The sequence below is a fragment of the Periplaneta americana genome, chromosome 7, assembly GCF_040183065.1.
Source record: "Periplaneta americana isolate PAMFEO1 chromosome 7, P.americana_PAMFEO1_priV1, whole genome shotgun sequence".
NCBI lineage: Eukaryota > Metazoa > Arthropoda > Insecta > Blattodea > Blattidae > Periplaneta > Periplaneta americana.
Genome location: NC_091123.1, coordinates 108,885,407 through 108,906,507, shown reverse-complemented (window position 1 = coordinate 108,906,507; position 21,101 = coordinate 108,885,407). Strand labels below are relative to the sequence as shown.

Here is a 21,101-nt window from a genome sequence, read left to right as displayed (position 1 = left end):
AATAAGTTTTCATAGCAGAAAAATTGTTACATAATCTGCAGTTTCAAATATACCTACAGAGATTGGGTTTACAGTAAAAAACATTTTTTTCACAAGCATTAGGTCCCTTTGTAAACATCAGATGGTTTCATGTAAGTAGGCTATAAGAACAGGAGTGAAATATCACTTTTGAAGGTAGAAACTGTATTTTATCCTAATCTAACCGACGAGTTTTGCTCATATAGTCTACGAGTTGTACCGCTAGATTTAACATTGATGGTAGTAGGCCTAATTATCTGTTGATCTTAGGGTCTGTGTGAGCTTTATCGTTGTATCTGCAGAGTTGGATATTCTCCAGGTCCTTTGTGACATTTTACGTAACATCTGTGCTGTAATGGTTGCGAAGGCAACTCTCACAGCATCTTTTAGTTCATTGTTTGTTTGGTAGCGATTTCCAGCCACTTTCTCTTTGATGTATCCCCATAGGCTGTTGTCCGGTGTGATCAAATCATGACTTTGTGGAGGCCATGGTAACGGAGATCCACGACCAATCCACCTTCCTGAAAAGTTATCGTTTAAGAAAATCACGAACAGGTAACGCGAAATGGACCGGCGCATCATCCTTTTGCAACCGTACCTTATCCATAACTCCTTTTTCAGTTATTTGAGTATTAACCAATCTCGAAGCATCTCCAGATAGGTTCTTCCATTAACAGGTCTTCAAAAATATACGGCCCAATCATATAATTTGCAGCAACACCTGCCTTCAACATAACATGTGATGGATTGTGTTACAATTCCAACTTGAAATGTGGATTTTCTTTGCCCAAAAACGATATTATGATTCCGATTGCTACGGTAAATCACACACTCATCCGAAAAGAGGACATGTCGTCGAGATAATGATGGGAACTCCTATAATAAAGCACACGCTCCGCTATCTTTGTTTATAGCTATCACCATCTCTATGTTCATTGGTAACAATGTCGAAATGGTCTCACCTGTATGTCCTTCTTCGTGTGACGACGCATGATTGTTGCCAAAATACTCTTATTCGTCACTAGATGATATTCCAAGTTATAATTTACATAAATAAGCTAAAACATGAAATATAATGACAAAATATAGGGATACGGTCATTTATGGTGCATTCTGTACAATACTTAAAAAAAAAAACATTTCTTCTTTAAATAGGCTACATTTATTTCAAAAGGTGGGTACAGCAAATATCTTTCAACTGTCCCGGAGAGTTGCCGCTTCCCGTTCCAAGGCGACCTTGTGACTAACACGCTGATGACGCAGTTCCCGGTTGGCGGCAGGGACAGTTAAAAGATGTTCCCTGTACTATGACTGTGGATAGTTTTAAGGGCTACCTAGACACAAAGACTTATTGGAGACTTATCTGTACAAATTTACCTCATAGAAGTATATCTGAATTGAATAATTGTTCATATATGCTCAGACTTACCTCCTAAACATATAGTTTACAAAATAGCCTTAAGAGGATATTGAAAACAATAATTCTCCGTGGAGAAATGCGATCACTCGATAAATACTATTTCTTCATGACTCTACGTACGATATAAATGCGTGAGTAGAGTTTTTTAAGTCTGTACTTTCATAGCCTGCCGCCATTTCGCTACAGAGAACTACTTAAAACGAAACAATGACGAAATCTCAATCAGAAGCTGGCAATATCGTTTTTTTCTACTATGCTTGCTTTTTATCCCGCTTAATTTGGCGAGCGCTGGAGTAGAAAAAATTCAGAAAGTCACAGAAGTCTGGTGACTTATCTCAAGACCGAAAGTCTTGATACTTTTCGCCCATACACGTGGAGATTTGCCTGTGGATTTAAGTTCGTGCAACTTACCTCCAGCTAACAAGCAAACATTCTCTTGGGAGCAGATAAAAAGCTAATTTTTTCCCTTCCATTATGTTAATAATGTCAAAATAAATGCTTATACAAATTTTGGCTACTCGATTACAAGGTGTCCCGAAAGTAAGTTTCTCTGAGACCGTTTACAGGAAGAAAACACAATTTCACGAAGAGATGTTTTATTGGAACAGCTACAACAATTGTCGAGCTGTTTTTCACTATATTCCTCACCGGCGTTGAGATATTTGCCATACCATGGGTTTAACAGAGAGATGCAGACGGTTGTCACACTCTGGTTCCGATCCCAAGCGTCAGACTTCTACGACACAGGGCCGTCGTAGATATTGCACTTGATATGCATTAAAAGAGAAATTGTAAAAGATTGCTTTGAGAAACGAAAATATCCCTCGGAAATCTGTCCAGTAGGTTAGAACTGCCCGGAAATTGAACTAGAGTTTCCAGCGTAGAGAGCCGACGCTCTGACCTTTCTACTGACTGTGCTTAAGTTACACATAAATTTAATGTCAGAATGTTCACACGAAATCTAACGCAAGACTTTCTTTCTACTGCAGGACCCATGTCACTGGCTCCCGGTCCTCCAGAGCTGACGTCAATAGCCGCGAGTTACGCTGCGGCTATGGGACACCACACGGTGCTATTCCCCGGTGCCCCGGGAGGTGTTCCGGGGCTGGATCCTCACTGCCCCCTACTGCCCCACCCCAGGCACCACTGGACCACACCAGTCACCACAAGCACTGACCATGGTGAGTTTATTGAAAATGTCATTTTCTTATATTTATCTTCGTCATATTCTTAAGAACGAGAGTCCATGCAATCCTCTTTTGAATTAATAGTTCTTTAGCAAACGTGTAGATGATGGGGGCATCGAGTTAATAAATATACTCCGAAATTTCTATTATTGAAGTTAGCAAAGCTCTGAATTAAATTAAGTAGGCCTGCTGTTTTCCAGTCAACTATATTAGATGAGAGTGAATTTTGGATACTGAGTCAGATAAAATAGAAATAATAGAAACAACAGAAATTAAATTTATGAGATCATTTCGAGAACTGACACGATTTGAAGAGATCAGACAGGAATTAAACATAGATACCGACATGGTTGAAAAAATTGTTGAATACTGGAAGCAATGATATGATGACCTCTAAAGGAAGTTTGAGGTATCTGATCGTTTGTTTACCAAGGCAAATAGCCACCGTGTTGGTTGTTTTAATGTAATAACATTTTCGATTAAATCTTGAATTTCATCTTAATCTTAATTTTTTTTGCTATGAACAACAAACGTTGAACATTCTGGGAGCAGCGTCAAGGGAAATTATGTAAATAGGTATCATAATCTAATTGTGACAAAAATCCACCAACCCTATTCACACCCGTATTCTAATTGTGAATAGTAACCAACATTCACTCATTGATATCACATAGGTATACAGGATAATGATGATGATCACTTTCACGTGTTAAATATAAACTAAGTTTGTAAATATCTAGTTTCAATTTAGTAGTAATCATCTTCAGAATTAGTCAGGTCCTTGCATCTTCCGGTTTTTTTTTTTTTTTCTGGATGGTGCGTTTGTGTTAGGTAGTGTGGAGCCAAATAATGTGTGTGTTCTGAAATTCAATTGTGTATTGAGGATTCGTTGCGGGTCTGTTTGTTTGTATATTTCGTATTGTTTTAGGGTGTTTAGTTTCTGGTTTCTCCGTTGGATATGTAGAATTTCCATGTCCGTGTCTATGTTGCTGTAGACGTGGTTGTTGTTTGTGATGTGTTCTGCGTATGTGTATGTGTTGTGATTTGGTTATGACTGTGATAAATTCTTTGTAACGTGTTTGAAATGATCTTCCTGTCTGGTCGATGTGGAAGTTGTTGCAGCTATTGCATGTGAGTTTGAATATATCTGTTAGATTGTATTTGTTTGTGTTTTTGTGTGTTGAGATGCTTTTGTAGAGTGTTTTGTGTTCTGTATGCGTAGATATTTACAAACTTAGTTTACATTTAACACGTCAAAGTGATCATCATAAATATATTCTTTAGTGAGTAAATAGCAAATTACAAACTAACTCAAATTAACAATAATACAAATGAATTTGTAAAATAAATCACAAATCACAAGCTGAGCAGTGTAGCGGAATTTTTGACTTAATTAGCAAATTACCCACAAACTAACTGAATTTAACATCTACAGTAAAAATGAATGTTCAATTACTCATAACTAGCGAATTACAACTAACTAAAATTAACAATAATTACTCACAGAACTAGTAACAGAACAGAGCAAACATAAATCGAGGGATATAGCAGAGCAGGAGGTACAGAGATAAGGACTATGATTAAAGCCATGTGAAAACAATGTATGCTGAGTTTAGAGTACCTATATTAGTTGTCCGTTTATATATCGTTTCTGAAGAAGCAAACTACTCGTCCAACTTATAAAAATAATAGTTTACGAGGAAATGCCTTAGAGAGTTTCGAAAGGAATTACGGCGTTCTTGTTTCAAGTATCATAAGAATGATAATCAGAACTTCGCATAAATCAATTTTTATCTTTGAAAGCATATTGGGCACATTCGAAAATAATTAATGACGGAACTGTTGGAATCTTTTATTCTTTGTACAGACGTTTGCAAGAATCGCGAGGTTTAATTTTGAAAATGGTTCCAGTTATTCGTTTTTGTAGGACAAGAATTCTATCTATTAAGTATTGGTCTGCTGCACCCCAAGAGATTATATTGTAGCCTGTTTTGTCCTGGAATAGATGTATATCAAAACATAAGAGTTTTCCTGCTGCAGTATTGTTACATTTAGAGATGAGAAAGGCGGAATTTGAAGTTGATTTGAGAGATGGTGCACGTGATCTTTATAATTCAAATAAGTGTTGATTGTCTGACCGAGGAATATACAAGTTGAGGCTTCCTCAATAAAAATATTGTGCTGCTTGCCAGTAGATGACACTGGACTTGAAATATATTAATTCAGTTCTGGAAGTATTAATCATGAGCTGATTTCTAGCACACCAGTTGTCAAAATCTATCACAGTTCGAGAGACAGTAGAGTAGAGTTCTTGTACCGAATTTTCGCGAAGAATGAAGGTACAGTCGTCAGCAAACATCGTTACATTAGCATTTGATAGACTTAACGGAAGATCATTGATGTAAAATAAGAACAAGAGAGGTCCGATCAAAGAGCCTTCTAGGATCCCTTTGGCATTTTCTTTACTTGGTGACCGGAACTTTCCATTCCTGAGATCTATTTCAACAATTTGATATCTGTTACTTAAGTAAGATTTAACCCATTTGTGCACTGGACCTCGGATGCCGTAATTATATAAATTTCTTGAAGAAGAATATCGTGATTAATGCTGTCAAACGCTTTTGATAAATCCACAAATATAGTCAATATTTTATATCCTTGATTTAAGTCTCGATTAATTTTTCAAGAGTTGAACCTACCCCCTTTTTCTTAGGTTTGTTTTGGATATGAAACCATGATGATTTTCAGATAAACTGCCGGTAAAAGAGCGACAGGGTGGTATAACATAGTTGTTTGGACTTGTTTTCTCCCCGCCTTTGTAGAGGGGTTTTATGACCGCTACTTTAAAGATGAAGGAGACATGCCTGCAGTGAGGGACAGATTTATGAGCGGGGTGAGAGTTCTAGCTGTTAGTGGATCAAGCTTTTTAATAAGAAATGGAGGTATTTCGTCTTTATCAGACGAAAAGGTATTCTTTAGTTTTTTAATTACTAGCAAGACTTCTTTTTCTGAAACTTTATGACATGCCATTGAATTTTGATAGGTAAAAGTAGGAAGATAATTTACATTAGTAAACATGAGAGGAGTGGGGACATTAAGAACATGGTCGTTCAATGTCGTTACAATTGAAAGGGGACAGGTAGTTTAACTTTAACCGCATTATATTATAATTAGTTTATTATTAGTGGTGTTCTAACTGCCTTCATTTATAATGTTCCACAGCTCTTTCGTTGAATTAGACGAATACGTTACTCTGTCTTCGTACCAGTTCAATTTCGCATTTCTTAACATCTTGCGGTAAGAAGTCTTATGCTTTTTATATAAGTTATTGCCAGATAATAGGGATGTCGTTTGGCCCGTAAAGCTGCTCGACTATGTTTTTATTTCAGGGGTTATCCATCTGTTTGCTCTTCGAGGTTCCAAGGTATTTCTTTTTTTTTTTTTTTTATAAGGGAATGCAGTTTAAAAATTCGACTTCAAAGTGCTAAGCTAATCCAAGAATACTGTGTCTACATTATTTTTATGCTCGTGTTAATATTCCAGTTTGCTAAAGTTGAAAGTATGTTCAAGCGACTGAATGCTTCGGGGGGGAAAGGAACGCTTCTACCACAACTGGATTTCTGATATTGTAATTGGGCTTGAATTTTAAGTATGTTTTTTAAAATTGTATAAAGTGATCAGAAATTCCAGGTTCGGAGTTGTAAGAATTTAAATGTTGGAGAGGAAAGTTTGTGAAAATATTATCAATAATAAATTTGGAATAGCCTTTCACTCTGGTGGGGCTAAATGCGGTTTGCTTCAAGCTGTAGCAGGAGAGGAGATCAATGAAAGTATGCTTCTTTCTGTTATCAACACAGTTTATATAAAAATTTACATTGAAATTACCAAACATAACTATATTATTTGATATCTTTATTAGAATATCTAAGACTAATTTTAATTTAAAGATAAACAGAGGGAAGTGTCCACTAGGCTATGGGGCCTATAGGAGGCAGAGAATTATTGTTTTGGAGTCTGTGATCAGAGTTTGTATTGTATTGTATCCTACATTTATTTAAATTCCATGGTATTTGTACATCGCTTCACAGATAGAATGTGGAACATGTAAAAAAATCTTAATAGTAGGCCTACTATAAAGTCTTAATTATAGTCACAGTCTAGTTGAAATATATACAGAAGAGTTTTACAATATAGTTAGGTAGTATCAATACTTAATATAAGACAGAAATATTCATTCAGTGTTGTTGAATGTCATGAATTCATCTACAGAATAGAAGGCGTGAGAAATTAGGTACTATTTAATTTGACCCTAAATAATCTTATGTTTTGAGTTTGATTTTTTATATCCATAAGGAAGGCAGGCTGGAGAAAGCTGAGTTTGCAGTGAAAGACCTGCCCTTGGGCAGAACACTAGAATAAATGAATGAATGAATGAATGAATGAATGAATGAATGAATGAATGAATGAATGAATGAATGAATGAATGAATGAATGAATGAGTTTATTAAAAAATGTTGCTGTCATACCTATAGGCCTACCGCACTTCTTTTTGATAACACGATAGACTTGTCAATGGAATATAAGTCATTTTTGACGAGTATTTATGCTACATATGAACTGTTGAATTAGTTACAAAGTTTTCACGATTACATACGAGGAAGTTTATTAATGAAGAAATATACTGACAAGGCATGGGCATTAATATTGTATTTTTTTTTTATTGGTCCTACACGATTCCTTAGATTTGGTACCTACCATTATTCTAATTACTTTTTTTTGAAGTAGCAATATAACCTACTGTTGATATCTGTAGAACTTCCCCAGAATATTATTCCAAAACTCATTACGAGTGGAAGTATGCAAAGTAGTCTATATTGTTTTTAAGATATTGATATTTACTATATCTTGCATAGATTAGATCTAATACTGAATTTAGTTTGGGGGTAATTTCTTTAATATGATTTTTCAGTTTAATACATTAGCCTATCGATTTGTAAGTCAAGAAATTTGGTTGTTGTTTCTATTAGGGACCTATTGTTAGTTATTGCGCTTGAAATTTGCGAGGTTGAATTTGGGCAGAATTTAAATTGGATTATGTTAGTCTTGTTGCAGTTTAATACTAATTTATTGGCTGAGAACCAATAATATATTTTGAGGACAATTGCCTCTGTTGGGGCAGCCTCGAAGTGTTTGTCTATGCAGAATTCTGATATTGAAAAAATGGAAATGCAAGATGGTTTCTGTGTAAAAAATATTGCCACACCTTCTCTTTTAAGAGACGAACGATAATAATAAGCTGTTAATGTATAACTGCCAATAGAAATTAAATCAAGAAGGTGTTTTTTTAAGTAGCGTTCATTAATTCACAGAATTCAGCACAGTTGTCATTCAGATAGGTTTCTAGTTGTGGAACTTTTCTCTGCAAACTGTTAATGTTGTAGTGCTGAACAGATAAGAGTGTGCCTATTTGTCTTTTCTTTTTACCCATCTGTCCAGAAAAGTTTGCTGTAGTACAGAAAGTTTGAATTACTTGGTATGGACTTGACTAGTCACGAGTGAAGAGTACTGTGCTTTAGCTTTCTTCCTGCTACATGGCCCCCTGTGCGGCAGATTAATTGTTTTATTTGCTAGCACAGGTGTGTTTCCCTAAATTTGTTTAGATAGAGTCACTACCTGGTATAGGTAGAGATGGCGCGGCAGCTTTTGAGAGCTAATGCTAGAATAAAACAATAATTATAAATTCCAACAGATTCTTCTAATTCCTTAAAAAATATATTAAATTCGTGTCCCTGCATACATATCTATCAAAAGTTTCATGGTCTCATGCAGATAAACATAAGTTTGTTAATGTACATATACTAAATGGGAAAAACGTGCGTTTCAGGCGACGAAAACACGATATCTGTAAAACGTTAATAAAATCTACAGGGACATCATTTTATTTTTACTAACATTTTTAATATTAACCTGGCTATAACTTTAGAGAACCGGAAACACCGTTCGCTACCCCTTCCACAACCAGAGTTCGATGATACTAGCGTAAAACACAAACAGATCACTTTACTAGGTATAGGAGGGAAGAAAAGTACTTCATCCATTTACGTAAACTAGGAAATATCGCGATTTTGAGTTCGATAATTTTCATTAGGTTTTTATTTAATCAAAACGCAGTACTGTATTAATAATAAGTGTTTTTACTCACGAACTGAGTTGTCCATGCGAACGTGTTCATTATGCAGTGCACTGTCTATACCACATTAGCGTACACTATAGAGAATGAAGTTCAATTGAAAAATAATCATAATATGGATATTTAAACACATTTTTGAAAATGGTAGCCGTTCATTCCGATAGCCTACAGGCTTCAGTTCTTTTGTGCATATTACCGCACTATAGACTATTGCATCTAATTCCAATTACCAGTTTCGTCCTTCGTACTAGTAACTCATGTTGAAATAATTCTGTACCTACTCTACAAAAGAGTACGTTATGTACTGTAAATTCAATTTTCACTTCTGCCCGACCCGCACAGATAAAATTACTCAGACATGCTATCTACTGTCCGTCCAAGTGGTTATGCCGCAGGATCGTAAAAAGGAGGGAAATCACGTGACAGTTAATTACTTAACGAGGCCCTTTTATTTAAGTTATTTTAAACAGTTGTATAATATTACGTAAACGTCCAATTCCTAACAGAAATTAATTATTTTCAGAAAAGAGCTAAGACAGCTCTGCTTTTACAGAGAGGCGTGTAGAAGCAGGTGGGGGAAATCGGGATGCGACTTAGGCAAACGGACAGTACCTGTGCGAAAATATGATTCAATATTAAAAGTTCTTTCGTCACTGGAAAACAAGAAGATATTTCTGGAACGTACTATACTCAGTAACTCAGTGCTGTTTACTATAAGCGGCCTTGATTCTGTCTGGAGAACAGTTGAAACTTCATTAGTAGAAGGGGTGGGAGTGAAGTACATTCAAAAACTCAGGTACAATAAAAATTGAAGTAAAAATAAAATGATGTCCCTGTATAAATTCCAACCGATTGCGCTAATTCTTTCAGAAAACGTTAAATTCATGTGTCTACACAGTTTCCTATCAAAACTTCCAGGGTTCGATGAAGAGGAACAAAAATATTATTTCTACACTTCGCGATTTTATAAAATATATTCAAACTTGGCCTATAATAAAATCTATAAATTCCATCCGATTCTACTAATTCTTTCAGTTTACACAGTTTTCTATCAAAAGTTCCAGGGTTCAATGCAAACGAACAAATATAGACTATTAAAAGTGCAAATGTCGAAATATTCAAACGCTAATAAAATCTGTAGACTAATTTGAGACGGATTCTTCTCATACTTGGAAGAAGTGTTAAATTAATGTTTCTACACAAGTATCTATCAAAGGTTTCGAAGTTCGACGCAAAGAAACAAAATTGTAAACATTTTGTTTTCGCGAGATTTTTGGACATGAAAACTTAAATAAAATTTACAAATTCCAACCGATTCTTCTAATTCCTTATTTAATGTCATTGAATATCCAGTTGCTATTAGCCAGTTTCATGTGACCATTGAGTATGGGGTCATCATACCGGAGGGGTATGGCATTCACAATAACATTGGTGATGATTATAATGATGACGACGAAGGTTGAGTTCACAGATACCTACAATGGTAAAAACAACGATTGCGAAGATGACGTTGATGAAGACTATGATAACTAGACCAACCGTGATAATAAGAATGAATATGATGATATTGATGGTGGTGATGGCAGTGATGGTGATTGTGCGTGCTATGTAATGGACTAGGGAAGAAACATTTGTTTCGCTCGTCCCTCTTTTAAAGGGAATCGTCAATCTCCACGTCCGTATTATTGGAGCCGCTCAGCATGAGGGGGTTTGATTGGCCGGACCGTCCACACCTGATGGGATTTAATTCGGACGAGAGTGATTTACTAATGACGTCACGCTACATCGCCAATTAACTCCGATCCCCTAGCCTGCAAGGAAGGGCGCCTGGACTGCTGCTATTAAGTCCCGCTCTGCATGACAAGGAATCCTGCCCTCTGTAATGAACTGCTCACTGCTCCGCGATTCATGGCTTTTGATTGAGCTGTTAACTTGCTATTGCGGATTTAATTATGTTTCGTTATTAAAATGTAGTTAGTAAATTTCGTATGAAATACGCTATCGGTGTAGCCCAGGCGGTAACGCGTTTGTCTGCTGATTCGGAGTTGGTTCGATTCCCTTTTGGCTGATTACCTGGTTAGGTTTTCTCAGAACTTTTCTCCAATGGTAGTGCGAATGTCAGGTACTCTATGACGAATTCTCTGCCTCATCTCGACATATACCATTCCACTATCACCAATTCCATTGGCGCTAAAAAATCAAGTAAAAATTAAAAAGAAGCTAATCGGTTCTCTTACTTCAGAAGTTCCATTACAAATAATAATAATAATAATAATAATAATAATAATAATAATAATAATAATAATAATAATAATAATAATAATAAGACCAGCCTCATGGTCTAGTGGTCAGAGCTTTTGGCTACAGTTCATGAAGTCCTGGGTTTGAAGTCCAGTTTAGAATACAGGAATTTTTCCTTAAAGGGAATTGCTCCTGTGTTCGTTCATGGTCTAGAATTTAGATTAAGTACAGTAACTTCCCTCTCATCCGGATAGTAGGGTAGGTAATTATTATTGGCTACTCACAGTACAGTACCTGCCTTCTTCCTCCCCGCCATGTACTTTTTTCCTCCCCCTATTTGCAACCCCGTCGTGCTATCAGTAAATCACAGGTTGTGTGTGGAAGAAGTTCACCATGCTTTCTAAGACATGTACTGATAAACGCTCGAAGTTTAGTTATTTTTTGAAAGACAACCTGGATATTTTGAAGCGACTGGATGAAGGGGAAACTATTTCTGGTATCCAAGAAGTACATTTCATGACTGGAAGCGTAATCGGGCTACATTGGAAGAATATTGTGCATCCACAAGCTCTAATGCAAGCGCCGTACACTGAAGCAGCCTAGTGTTTTCAAATACGATAAGGAACTGTTTCTATGGCTTCAAGACCAAAGAAGGAAAGGTACTCCAATATCTGGTCCGATTCTGAAAGAGAAAGCGCTTGATATGCTTAAGAAACATGGAGGCGATGATTACTCTGCTAGTGATGGGTGGTTGTCAATGTGGAGGGAAAAGTATGGTGTTCGTCCACTTGCAATTTGTGGAGAGAGGATGATACCGTTGCAGCTGAAGAATATAAAACTATATTCGGAGATTTGGTGAGTAAACTAGAATTATCCGGTTTAAATATCAAATGTGTACCAAAAAGAACTTTAGAATCTACATCATACAAAACTGCGCCCGGTTTCAAAATCCAAAAAGAACGTGTGACTGTATTAGCTTGCTACAATGCATCAGGGGCAAACAAATAAGCTTCCCTTGATGTTAATTGGAATAAATTAAAAAATATACTGATTGTAACTATTGTAATCGGTGATTTAATTACTGTATTATTCAAATGTTCACAAATATTTTCTTATCATATTTACTCATATCAATTATGTAGACGATGGAGGGATAGTTACTTTTTTCCGTACCGTCTTGCAGTAAGGCGTGGCCTATGAAATCACGTGAATGCCGGACGACGAAGCGGACGGACGACATAGCAACGGATCACAGAGAATTTACTGTATAGGTTTAAGACCTCTCCTGGCGCGACATATTCATAGTCATCCTATCATAATATCATCGGGGCAACGTAATCGACCTCCCAGGCGCCCCAACCTCAGAAATGGGTTACAAATAAGCCACTGCCAGGAGAGACCAGAAATCTCGAATGATAACCTGGTGGCATTGAAAAAAAATAGTAATAATAGATATAATAACAATAGATCTGTTCCAGCACGGTTCGGAATCGAGTCTCAACTGCCTGTTCATGCGCATAACCCAATGTGCGTTCCAACAAGATTAGAACTGAGTCCGAACCGATTCTGAACTCCCAGTTCTCTGATCGTATTCCGAATCTCAGCGCTGAGCAATCTGATGGCATCACGGTGTTCCGAATTTCAACGATGACGTCACTAATGCTCCACCGGTGTCGCACCGGTTCCATCAGCTTGCAGAGGTGGTGTCAGTCTCCATCAGCCGCCATCAGTGAACCTGAATGGTTCTTGTATAGGGCGGGAATTAGCAGACGAATGACATCGTGCGCTGTTGTATCATGGCGATGTGTTCTGCTGTATTGTTTGTAATGAGCGCAACGTAAAAACAATATGTTAATGGCTTATGAGCGAACATGTTAACGGACCAGTTATTACTACCGGTTCAAGAAATAAATTGTTTATGCTCCCTTTTCTTTGAACGAGATGAAAGTACGGAAATTTCGCAAAATCTTGCTAGTGTAGCACAGACAACAACTTGTACTGCCGCCATGATAGCCATCAAACCTTCCAGCAGTTGTTCCTATTTCGCTACAGCGTGACGTCATTGTTGTCCACCGGTCCGGTGAAATTCGGAATACGCTGTCTGTTCCAACGTGCTTCGGAACTCATTCGGAATGAGTGAAATTGGTTCTCGATTAAGAACAGAACTGAGAATTCTGAACTGTTGACACATGTACAGATGGTTTAATCTGAAGTTATGGTTAAATACTTCGGGACTATAGGCCTACTAGTTTCCATGTTTTAAAGCGACGAAACAGGAAGTGGTTCCATCGGCGAGAGGTGAGTGGGGCTAGAGGGGTAGCTTTACAGCGTTGCCACATTGACTGAGAACGTAACTTTTCATTGGAGTTTATAATGCAGAAATTCGTCTGCTAGCGATAATGTCTGCGGGACAATGTTGCCAAACGTATGGCACCAGGCCACGGGTGTTATATGTAGTTGTTTTCGTGTGCTGTATTATTGCTGCTGTTATTGCGAGTGTAAAAGTGTTAATAACACTGTGATTGAAAGAAGCATGGAGTCTCCTGAGTGCTTCAATATCAAATGAGACGAAGAAAATTTAAGACAGGGCAAAGAGAAATGATCCATGTGGTAACCTAGCATCTACTGACAGCAACATGATGTCACTTCCTGTTTAGTAGTTTCATAAGGTTAAAATAAAAAAAAATCGGTCATGAGTGATTTGGAAGGTGATAGTGATATGTTTTATGACGAATTAAATTCGGAAGATGAATATAATTTTAATATGAGAAGAAAATCCGAAGGCCTTGAAAGAACAGTTCAAGAAACGTTCTAACAACGTAAAATCTGACACTGTACACAACTCGAAATAAGAACAACAACAACAACAACAACAAGAATAATAATAATAATAATAATAATAATAATAATAATAATAGGCCTAAAATTACAATCGGAGTTTAAAAAAGGTGTGATTTATCTAAACAAATATTCATTAATAAAAAAAAAAGAATTACTTGCCTTGAAGTGTAACTGTAATAATTATGAACCAAGATCTTTCTGTAATATGAAACCAGAATATTCAAATACTTTAAGCATAAAATTGTGTATCGTGAGTTTAGAAACATTTAGAATCTGTATCACTAGGAGCCCGAATCTAGAATGAAATGCAAGTTGAAGTCGAACTTGTGATGAATTAAGACAACATTGGCGAAATCCGTCAACTCATAAATGAATATTTATTACTGATCAGTTGGAACAGAAAATTAGTGCACCATTACGTTTTTGCAGAAGATAAACTGCCTGTAATTCATAAAGTAAACTTTGCACGTAGTCCGCCTTCCACTTAAGTCTCCATATACTATCCATATATCTTAATGTTATCTAGGCCTGTCATCTGATATAGGCCTAATTTATTCTTCTGCTCCGAATTTTCCTCCCGTTGACCATTCCCCCACTGCATCCTTTAGTTGGCAGTTTTTTTTTATCTAGTGACTCAGCCAATTTCTTTGTATCTTCCTGATCAGTTTCAGATTAGGCTATTCTTTTTTCACCCACTCTTTCTGCCCATTTCACATGCTCCATTGTTCTCCATATCCACATTTCAAATAGGTACTTCCAGTCGTTTCTCTTCACTTCGTGGTAATAATCCATGTTTCTGCCACATTATAATGCCACACTCCATATAAAGCATTTCACTAGTCTCTTCCTTTGTTCTTTTTTGAGAGGTCCGCAGAAGATGCTTTTTTTTTCTATTAAATGCTTCCTTTGCCATTGGTGTACCCCTTTTAACTTCCAGGGAACAGCTCATATTACCACAGGGACATCATTTTATTTTTACCAACATTTTTAATATCAACCTGCAATACCTTTGAATTAACGGTTGAGAACCGGAAACACCGTTTACTATCCACTTCCACGACTGAAGTTCGATAATACTGGCGTAAAATAACAAATCACCTTACTAGGTATAGGAGGGAAGAAAAGTAGTGAATCCATATAGGCCTACGTAAACTAGGAAATATCGCGATTTTGACTTTGATAATTTTAATTAGGTTTTCGTTTAATAAAAATACAGTACTGTATTAAATATAAGTATTTTTACTCACGAACTAGCTATCCATTCGGATGTGTTCATTATGCAGTGTATATTATACTGTCTACAGTACATTAGCGTACAATATAGAGAATGAAGTTAAATTGAAAAATAATCATAATATGGATATTTAAACACATTTTTGAAAATGTGTGGCCGTTCATTTCGATACAGGCTTCAGTTCTTTTGTGCATATTATCGCACTAATTCCAATTACCAGTTTCCTCCTTCGTACTAGTAACTCATGTTGAAATAATTCTGTAGGCCTACGTACTCTACAGAAGAGTACCTTACCTAATTCAATTTTTACTTCTGCCCGATCCGAAAAGATAAAATTACTCAAACATGCTATCTACTGTCCGTCCAAGTACTTTTGTCGCAGTGTCGTAGAAAACGGAGAAATTACGTGACAATTACTTGACGAGGCCCCTTTATTTAAGTTATTTTAAACAGTTGTATAATATTACGTAGACGTCAAATTCCTAACAGAAATTAATGTTTTCAGAAAAGAGCTTACACAGTCCAGTCACTAGCCTTTACAGGAGGGCGAGCAGAAGCGGGTGGGGAAAACCGGGATGCGACGTAGGCAAACGGACGAAAGTATCTGTGCGAAAATATCATTCAATATTGAAAGCTCTTTCGTCACTGGAAAACGCGAACATGTTTCTGGAACGTACTATACTCACTAACTCAGTACTGTTTACTATGACTGCATACACGACCTTGGTTCTGTGTGGAGGACGGTTTGAACTTCACTAGTAGAGGGGGTGGGAGTGAAGTACACTCAAAAACTTAGGTACAATAAAAATTGAAATAAAAATAAAATCATGTCCCTGTACTTACAGTATAGTACTCTCCAAGTATTTGCTGTCCATTTGTTCCATTGCTTCATTTCGAATTCGCACATTTACCTTCTTTAACCATAAAAGTTGTTGAATTTGGCGCCGAAGACCTGTAAACAAGCCAAAATCTTCGATATGGAATCTCCGGCTTTAATTCTCCTCCGAAAGAATCTATGGCAAGAATTTTTATTGCCTTAAAAAAATCACCGTGCATACTCGGGTTTTGGCGAGAAATAAAACAATAAAAATCCTCTCCAATTTCGACTTAATATTGGCCTCCTTTCTTGTGAGCGGAAGAGTAATTAACAATTGTTTGATTTGCGCACGCCACAATAACCCGTTAAGTTAAACTAATGACATCGTAACTCGGTTGGCTGCTTCTCGTGGGGTTGGAGCAGCGCATGTAATTTCAATTCAGTGTTCATCTTCTCTCTCTCTCCCCTCTCGGGGAGCCGAGAGTACGGGAGGGGGTGCGAATCAAGCATTAAACATCGTTTCTGTGTCAATAACAATACGGCTTTTATTGTCTCCCTCCCCTAATGACGGGGGTAGCTAAAACTGTTCTCACCCCGCTCAATTTGCCTCAGCAGAAGCAGCTGTTTGTTAACAACATGGCTGCCGTCACAGTTCTATCTCCGTAGTTTTCCCATAAAGACCAACGCTATGTACATTTCGCACAAAATTCATTCTCCGAGGTTCGTGTCAGAAATTATGAGCATACTGATGTCGCGATTAAAGGAAAAGATTGAGGGAAAAATTAGATTATGACGGAAAACTTATTTTCAACTCGATGGCCCAGAACCAGACTGTTCCAAGTCCATTTTACAATTTTTTTTTTCAGGAGAACTGTTTTAAACTCCTGACATTCAAAGCTTCAGGAAACAATTTGGAATAGCTTCATAGCAACCTTATGGAGAGGAATATTTACAATTTTGTCCGATTCATATAAGCTATGCAGACAAGAATTGGAACACAATGAAACAGAGATTTCTTTCTTATAAAAAGTTGGACGTGGAACAGTTTGGTTCTCAGCCATAGTTATTTCCTCACGAAATTATCATCCCAAGTAACTCAATTTTAGTAGGCCTATATGTTTTGAGAAGTTCAAAAATACCATTTCGGTAGAACTCTTTTGAAAATGACCTACAATATATTGTCGCTACAACTGCTGAAAGAAAAAGTGGCTGCTATGTAGAAACTAAGTTTCCTTCGGGTATCTCCGCTACAATTCGAAGAAGGCGATGTTACATGTTGTTGAACTACTTTGCTGATATCTACAGTCATAATTAAAATGTTCTCCGTGTTAGGCCTACTGTAGTAGCGTAATGGTAGCGTTTCAGATTAGTGTTCGTGAGGTCGTGCGTTTGTTTTTAAGAGAGAGAGAGAAAATATAATTGCTCCTGTCTCTTTTATGACTGTTTTAGTAATTAATATCAGGTTCATGAATGTATTATGCCATGACTTTATCATTATTTATTATGACATTATGGCTGCAAATGAAAAGAAAGAAAGATTATATACTCAACAAAAATATTTTTCTTGGCATAAACAAAACAAACTTACTGGCGTCTGCCTTAGAAAATTCAAATAATTAGAAGTTAAAAAACAAAATAAAAAGCCACGATTCAATATTTAGTTCATCTTCCTCTCATCTCAATCACATCTTGCAGTCGAGTGGGCATGGAATCAGTTCTGAGCCATTGCATCCCAGGCATCTTGGACAAGCTTCCACAAATCATCAGGACGTCTTGGAGGGGGATTGGGCCAATTTTTCCGCATATGCTTCTTTACTTGTGCCCCCTTAGCTCAGTCGGAAGAACATCAGAATTTAGATGTCAATGTCTCAGGTTCAAATCCTCGTCACTCCTTTTCATTGTATTGTGTTACAGGATAGTATAATGTAATAATATAAGAAGAAAAAAATTAACACTAGTATTATGCAACTATATTGTTTCAAATCTAACATTAAATTTATATTACTTATATCGCCAAAGAACGATAATGGAATGTAAAATATAACTTCAATATTATTTATATCGCTAAAGAACGGTAACAGAATCCAACAAATGATAACTTGAATATTATTTATATCGATAAAGATAACTTGAATATTATTTATATCGCTAAAGAACGAAAACAGAATACAAATGATAACTTGAATATTATTTATATTGCTAAAGAATGATAACAGAATAGCCTATAAATGATAACTTGAATATTATTTATATCGCTAAAGAACCATAAAAAATAAAATAACTTGAACAAGGCTTGAAATCACAACCTTCGAATCATTCATTATGCGATAACACTACCGCTGCTCTACGAGATGCAGATGTGAATTACTCCTTCTTAATCATCTTACTTAGTTCCGAAACTAATTCTATAAACGCATGCAACATGTAACATCACCGTTATCCGAAGTGGATTTAGAAAATATTCGCTGTTCACGAATGCGGCCACTTTTTTTTTTTTTTTTTTTTTTGACATCTGTACATCTTTGTACATCTTCATGTAATGGCCTAACATCCGATTGTTTATGTAACAAAATAAATAGTAATCCAAGCATGCCAGATTCGAACTGTATGGTCAGTAGGAGAAAAGTTCCCTTGTATTCTTCTCGATTCTCAAGGCGCAGAGACAGCCTAGGTAACATATAAATTATTTCGTGTGTATAAGAAATGACAGGGACAGGTTCAGTGGTCCAAATCGATTAAATTTGCTCTGGTTATAGCTATCAGATCTATTGAATACTAATAACACACCGAGTACTTGAAATTGGTTCAAGGAGACTTTTAAAACAAATTGCCATAACAGCACATAGTCAACTTTACGTACTTAGGCTACATCAACAGGCAGAGTTTTCAAGGGCACGTATTTGTCTTGGGTTTGACGCACAGTGCTGCTCACAGTAAGTAGGCCTATTTCTTTGGAAGTGTAATGGTTTTTTTATTGATATTGTTAATTGTAAAATTAAATTGGATTGGACGTAGCCATCTTTACGCCTCAAAGTAGGCCTACCGTATGCAATTAAACACAAGCTCTTCACTAACGGAACTGAATTTCTGAATATCATAGCATCGTAGGAAATACATTAATTCAAACTCTAAAGGGATTTTAAAAAATCGAAATATCCAAAATTCAATTAAGTCCAACCAGAAAATAAATATTAAGAAAATGTATACAGGATGATTCACGAGGAGTTACCGCCAATTACGTATCTTATTTTCGAAGGCATTCTGAGCAAACACTGTCATATAAACATGGATTCTATTCTCAATATTTTCAGAGTTACATTAATTTGAAAAAAAAAAAAAAAAACCTTTTTTGTTTAGTTTTAAGGGTAAAAGAATGTATTCTGAAGCTAAAAATGTGTTAACATCTTACTTGCTTTGTACAAATTTTATTATTATTATTATTATTATTATTATTATTATTATTATTATTATTATTATTATTATTATTTTATTGTAATTTTAAACTAAAAATTAAATTATTCTTACACACTTGTCACAACAATTGTTACAGATCACACGACTTTTAGCAACTTGATTCTTTACAGTTCAATTTTGCATCGTAATGTACAGTCTTCCTCTGATTGAGGTTCTGGCTGATATGTAGGCTATATTTATTATCAGGCAATACATCTCACTTGACGATATGTGTCACATGAAGAGAAGAACAATTGTTTGTATGCATCTGAAGTCTGACTAGTGAAATATGTAGCCAGTCGGCGTTGTATGCAATGGAGAGGGAAAGGAATAGGCCACCCTACCCCATTATCTCCTGGCCTAGTTGCCTCATAAGTGGTGCCTTCTTTGTTTTTACTTGTGAGGTTCAGATCTGTCTTCAGACAGTTGACTAAACAAAAAAAAAAAAAAAAAATGTACAGTCTTAAAGAGTTTACAAAAACACATATTTGATAGGCCTAACGTTAAAATTGTATACGTCTATGCTCTACGCTTCGACACTGTGAATGGTATACTACATAGTCTAACGTCTTTGGTGAATGCAGACGAGCCAGTAACACACTACTCAGGCTACAAAAATGGTTTTCACAAATTCGTTCTCTTCCAAGTTACTGACTGGTTGGTAGGAGGGAGGGTGCACGTAGGTCTACATCTGTAAGCAACAGCGTTGGACTTCTTGTCCGTTGCTCTTTACTGCGGTCAGTCACTGGATAGGCCTAATTGTACGAAATCTGGTAACAATAATAACGACCTTTTTCTTTTCAACTACCTGTCAATTATTATGAAGTTAAACAACGGAATTTGAGTTTTTCTCTGAGATTTGCACGAAAATCTTTAAGAACTTCTCTAGAATTTCAGGTACGACACTATTTTCGTTAAAATTAATGAAGTCTGATTTCGAATTATTCAAATATAAACTTTGAAACTTCACATTTAATGTAAATATTTAACATTCGTTTATAATATAATACGTAGGAAATTCAAAAGGAATAAACATCTGGCTATTGTGTTAATCAATGTAGAATTAATCAATTTATATTGTAACTTACTTGAAAGTATAATATTAATACTATAATATAGGTATAAACTTTTATTTTGGATAAAGAAATATTATATTAGGCCTAAGTCTTATATAATATAATTACTCACAGTTGAAAATTCAGAATTAAAATAAACTTAAAAACAGATTCTTTGTCAAAGAGAATTTTATTTCTGCACTGAAAAACTGAAATCAATGTTAATTCATCAACAGAAACTCTTTTATTTGACTACAAAAATTGTTATATAGACTATAATATAGGGTCTACTTGTATATCCCATTACTTATTACTGCAAACAGAACAAAAGTAATTCAAGCATTTCTTTTAAGATAGAAAAAGATTCTGATATCAGCTTTTCTGCACTTAGAAGTTGAAAGTAATGTCGTTACACTGACAGAAACTCTTATCGGCTTCAACAAAGAAAGGCTGGTGGTTATTTTCCACGTGTTTCAGTGAGTAATGGAAGTGGCAGCCTACAGCTGAAATTGCCCTCACGTGACCGAGTTTTGAGCCAGTCACCTCTCTCACACAAAGCACGAGTGCGGCCCACTTCATCGTGAATATCGAGTAGAAGTAAAGCAAGGCCACACGGCGCGGGGAAGTCCGGGGCGCGGGATCAAT

General features: G+C 36.2%; 1 protein-coding gene across 1 annotated transcript in view; it reads left to right on the top strand.

Annotated features, from left to right (window-relative positions):
* Window positions 1-21,101, top strand: part of LOC138703353 (homeobox protein Nkx-2.5-like) — a 227,674-nt gene that overhangs the window by 189,939 nt on the left and 16,634 nt on the right. The window contains exon 3 of the mRNA XM_069831157.1: window positions 2,428-2,619. Coding sequence (XP_069687258.1) covers window positions 2,428-2,619 — 192 coding nt within the window. The remainder of the gene's footprint in view (window positions 1-2,427; window positions 2,620-21,101) is intronic.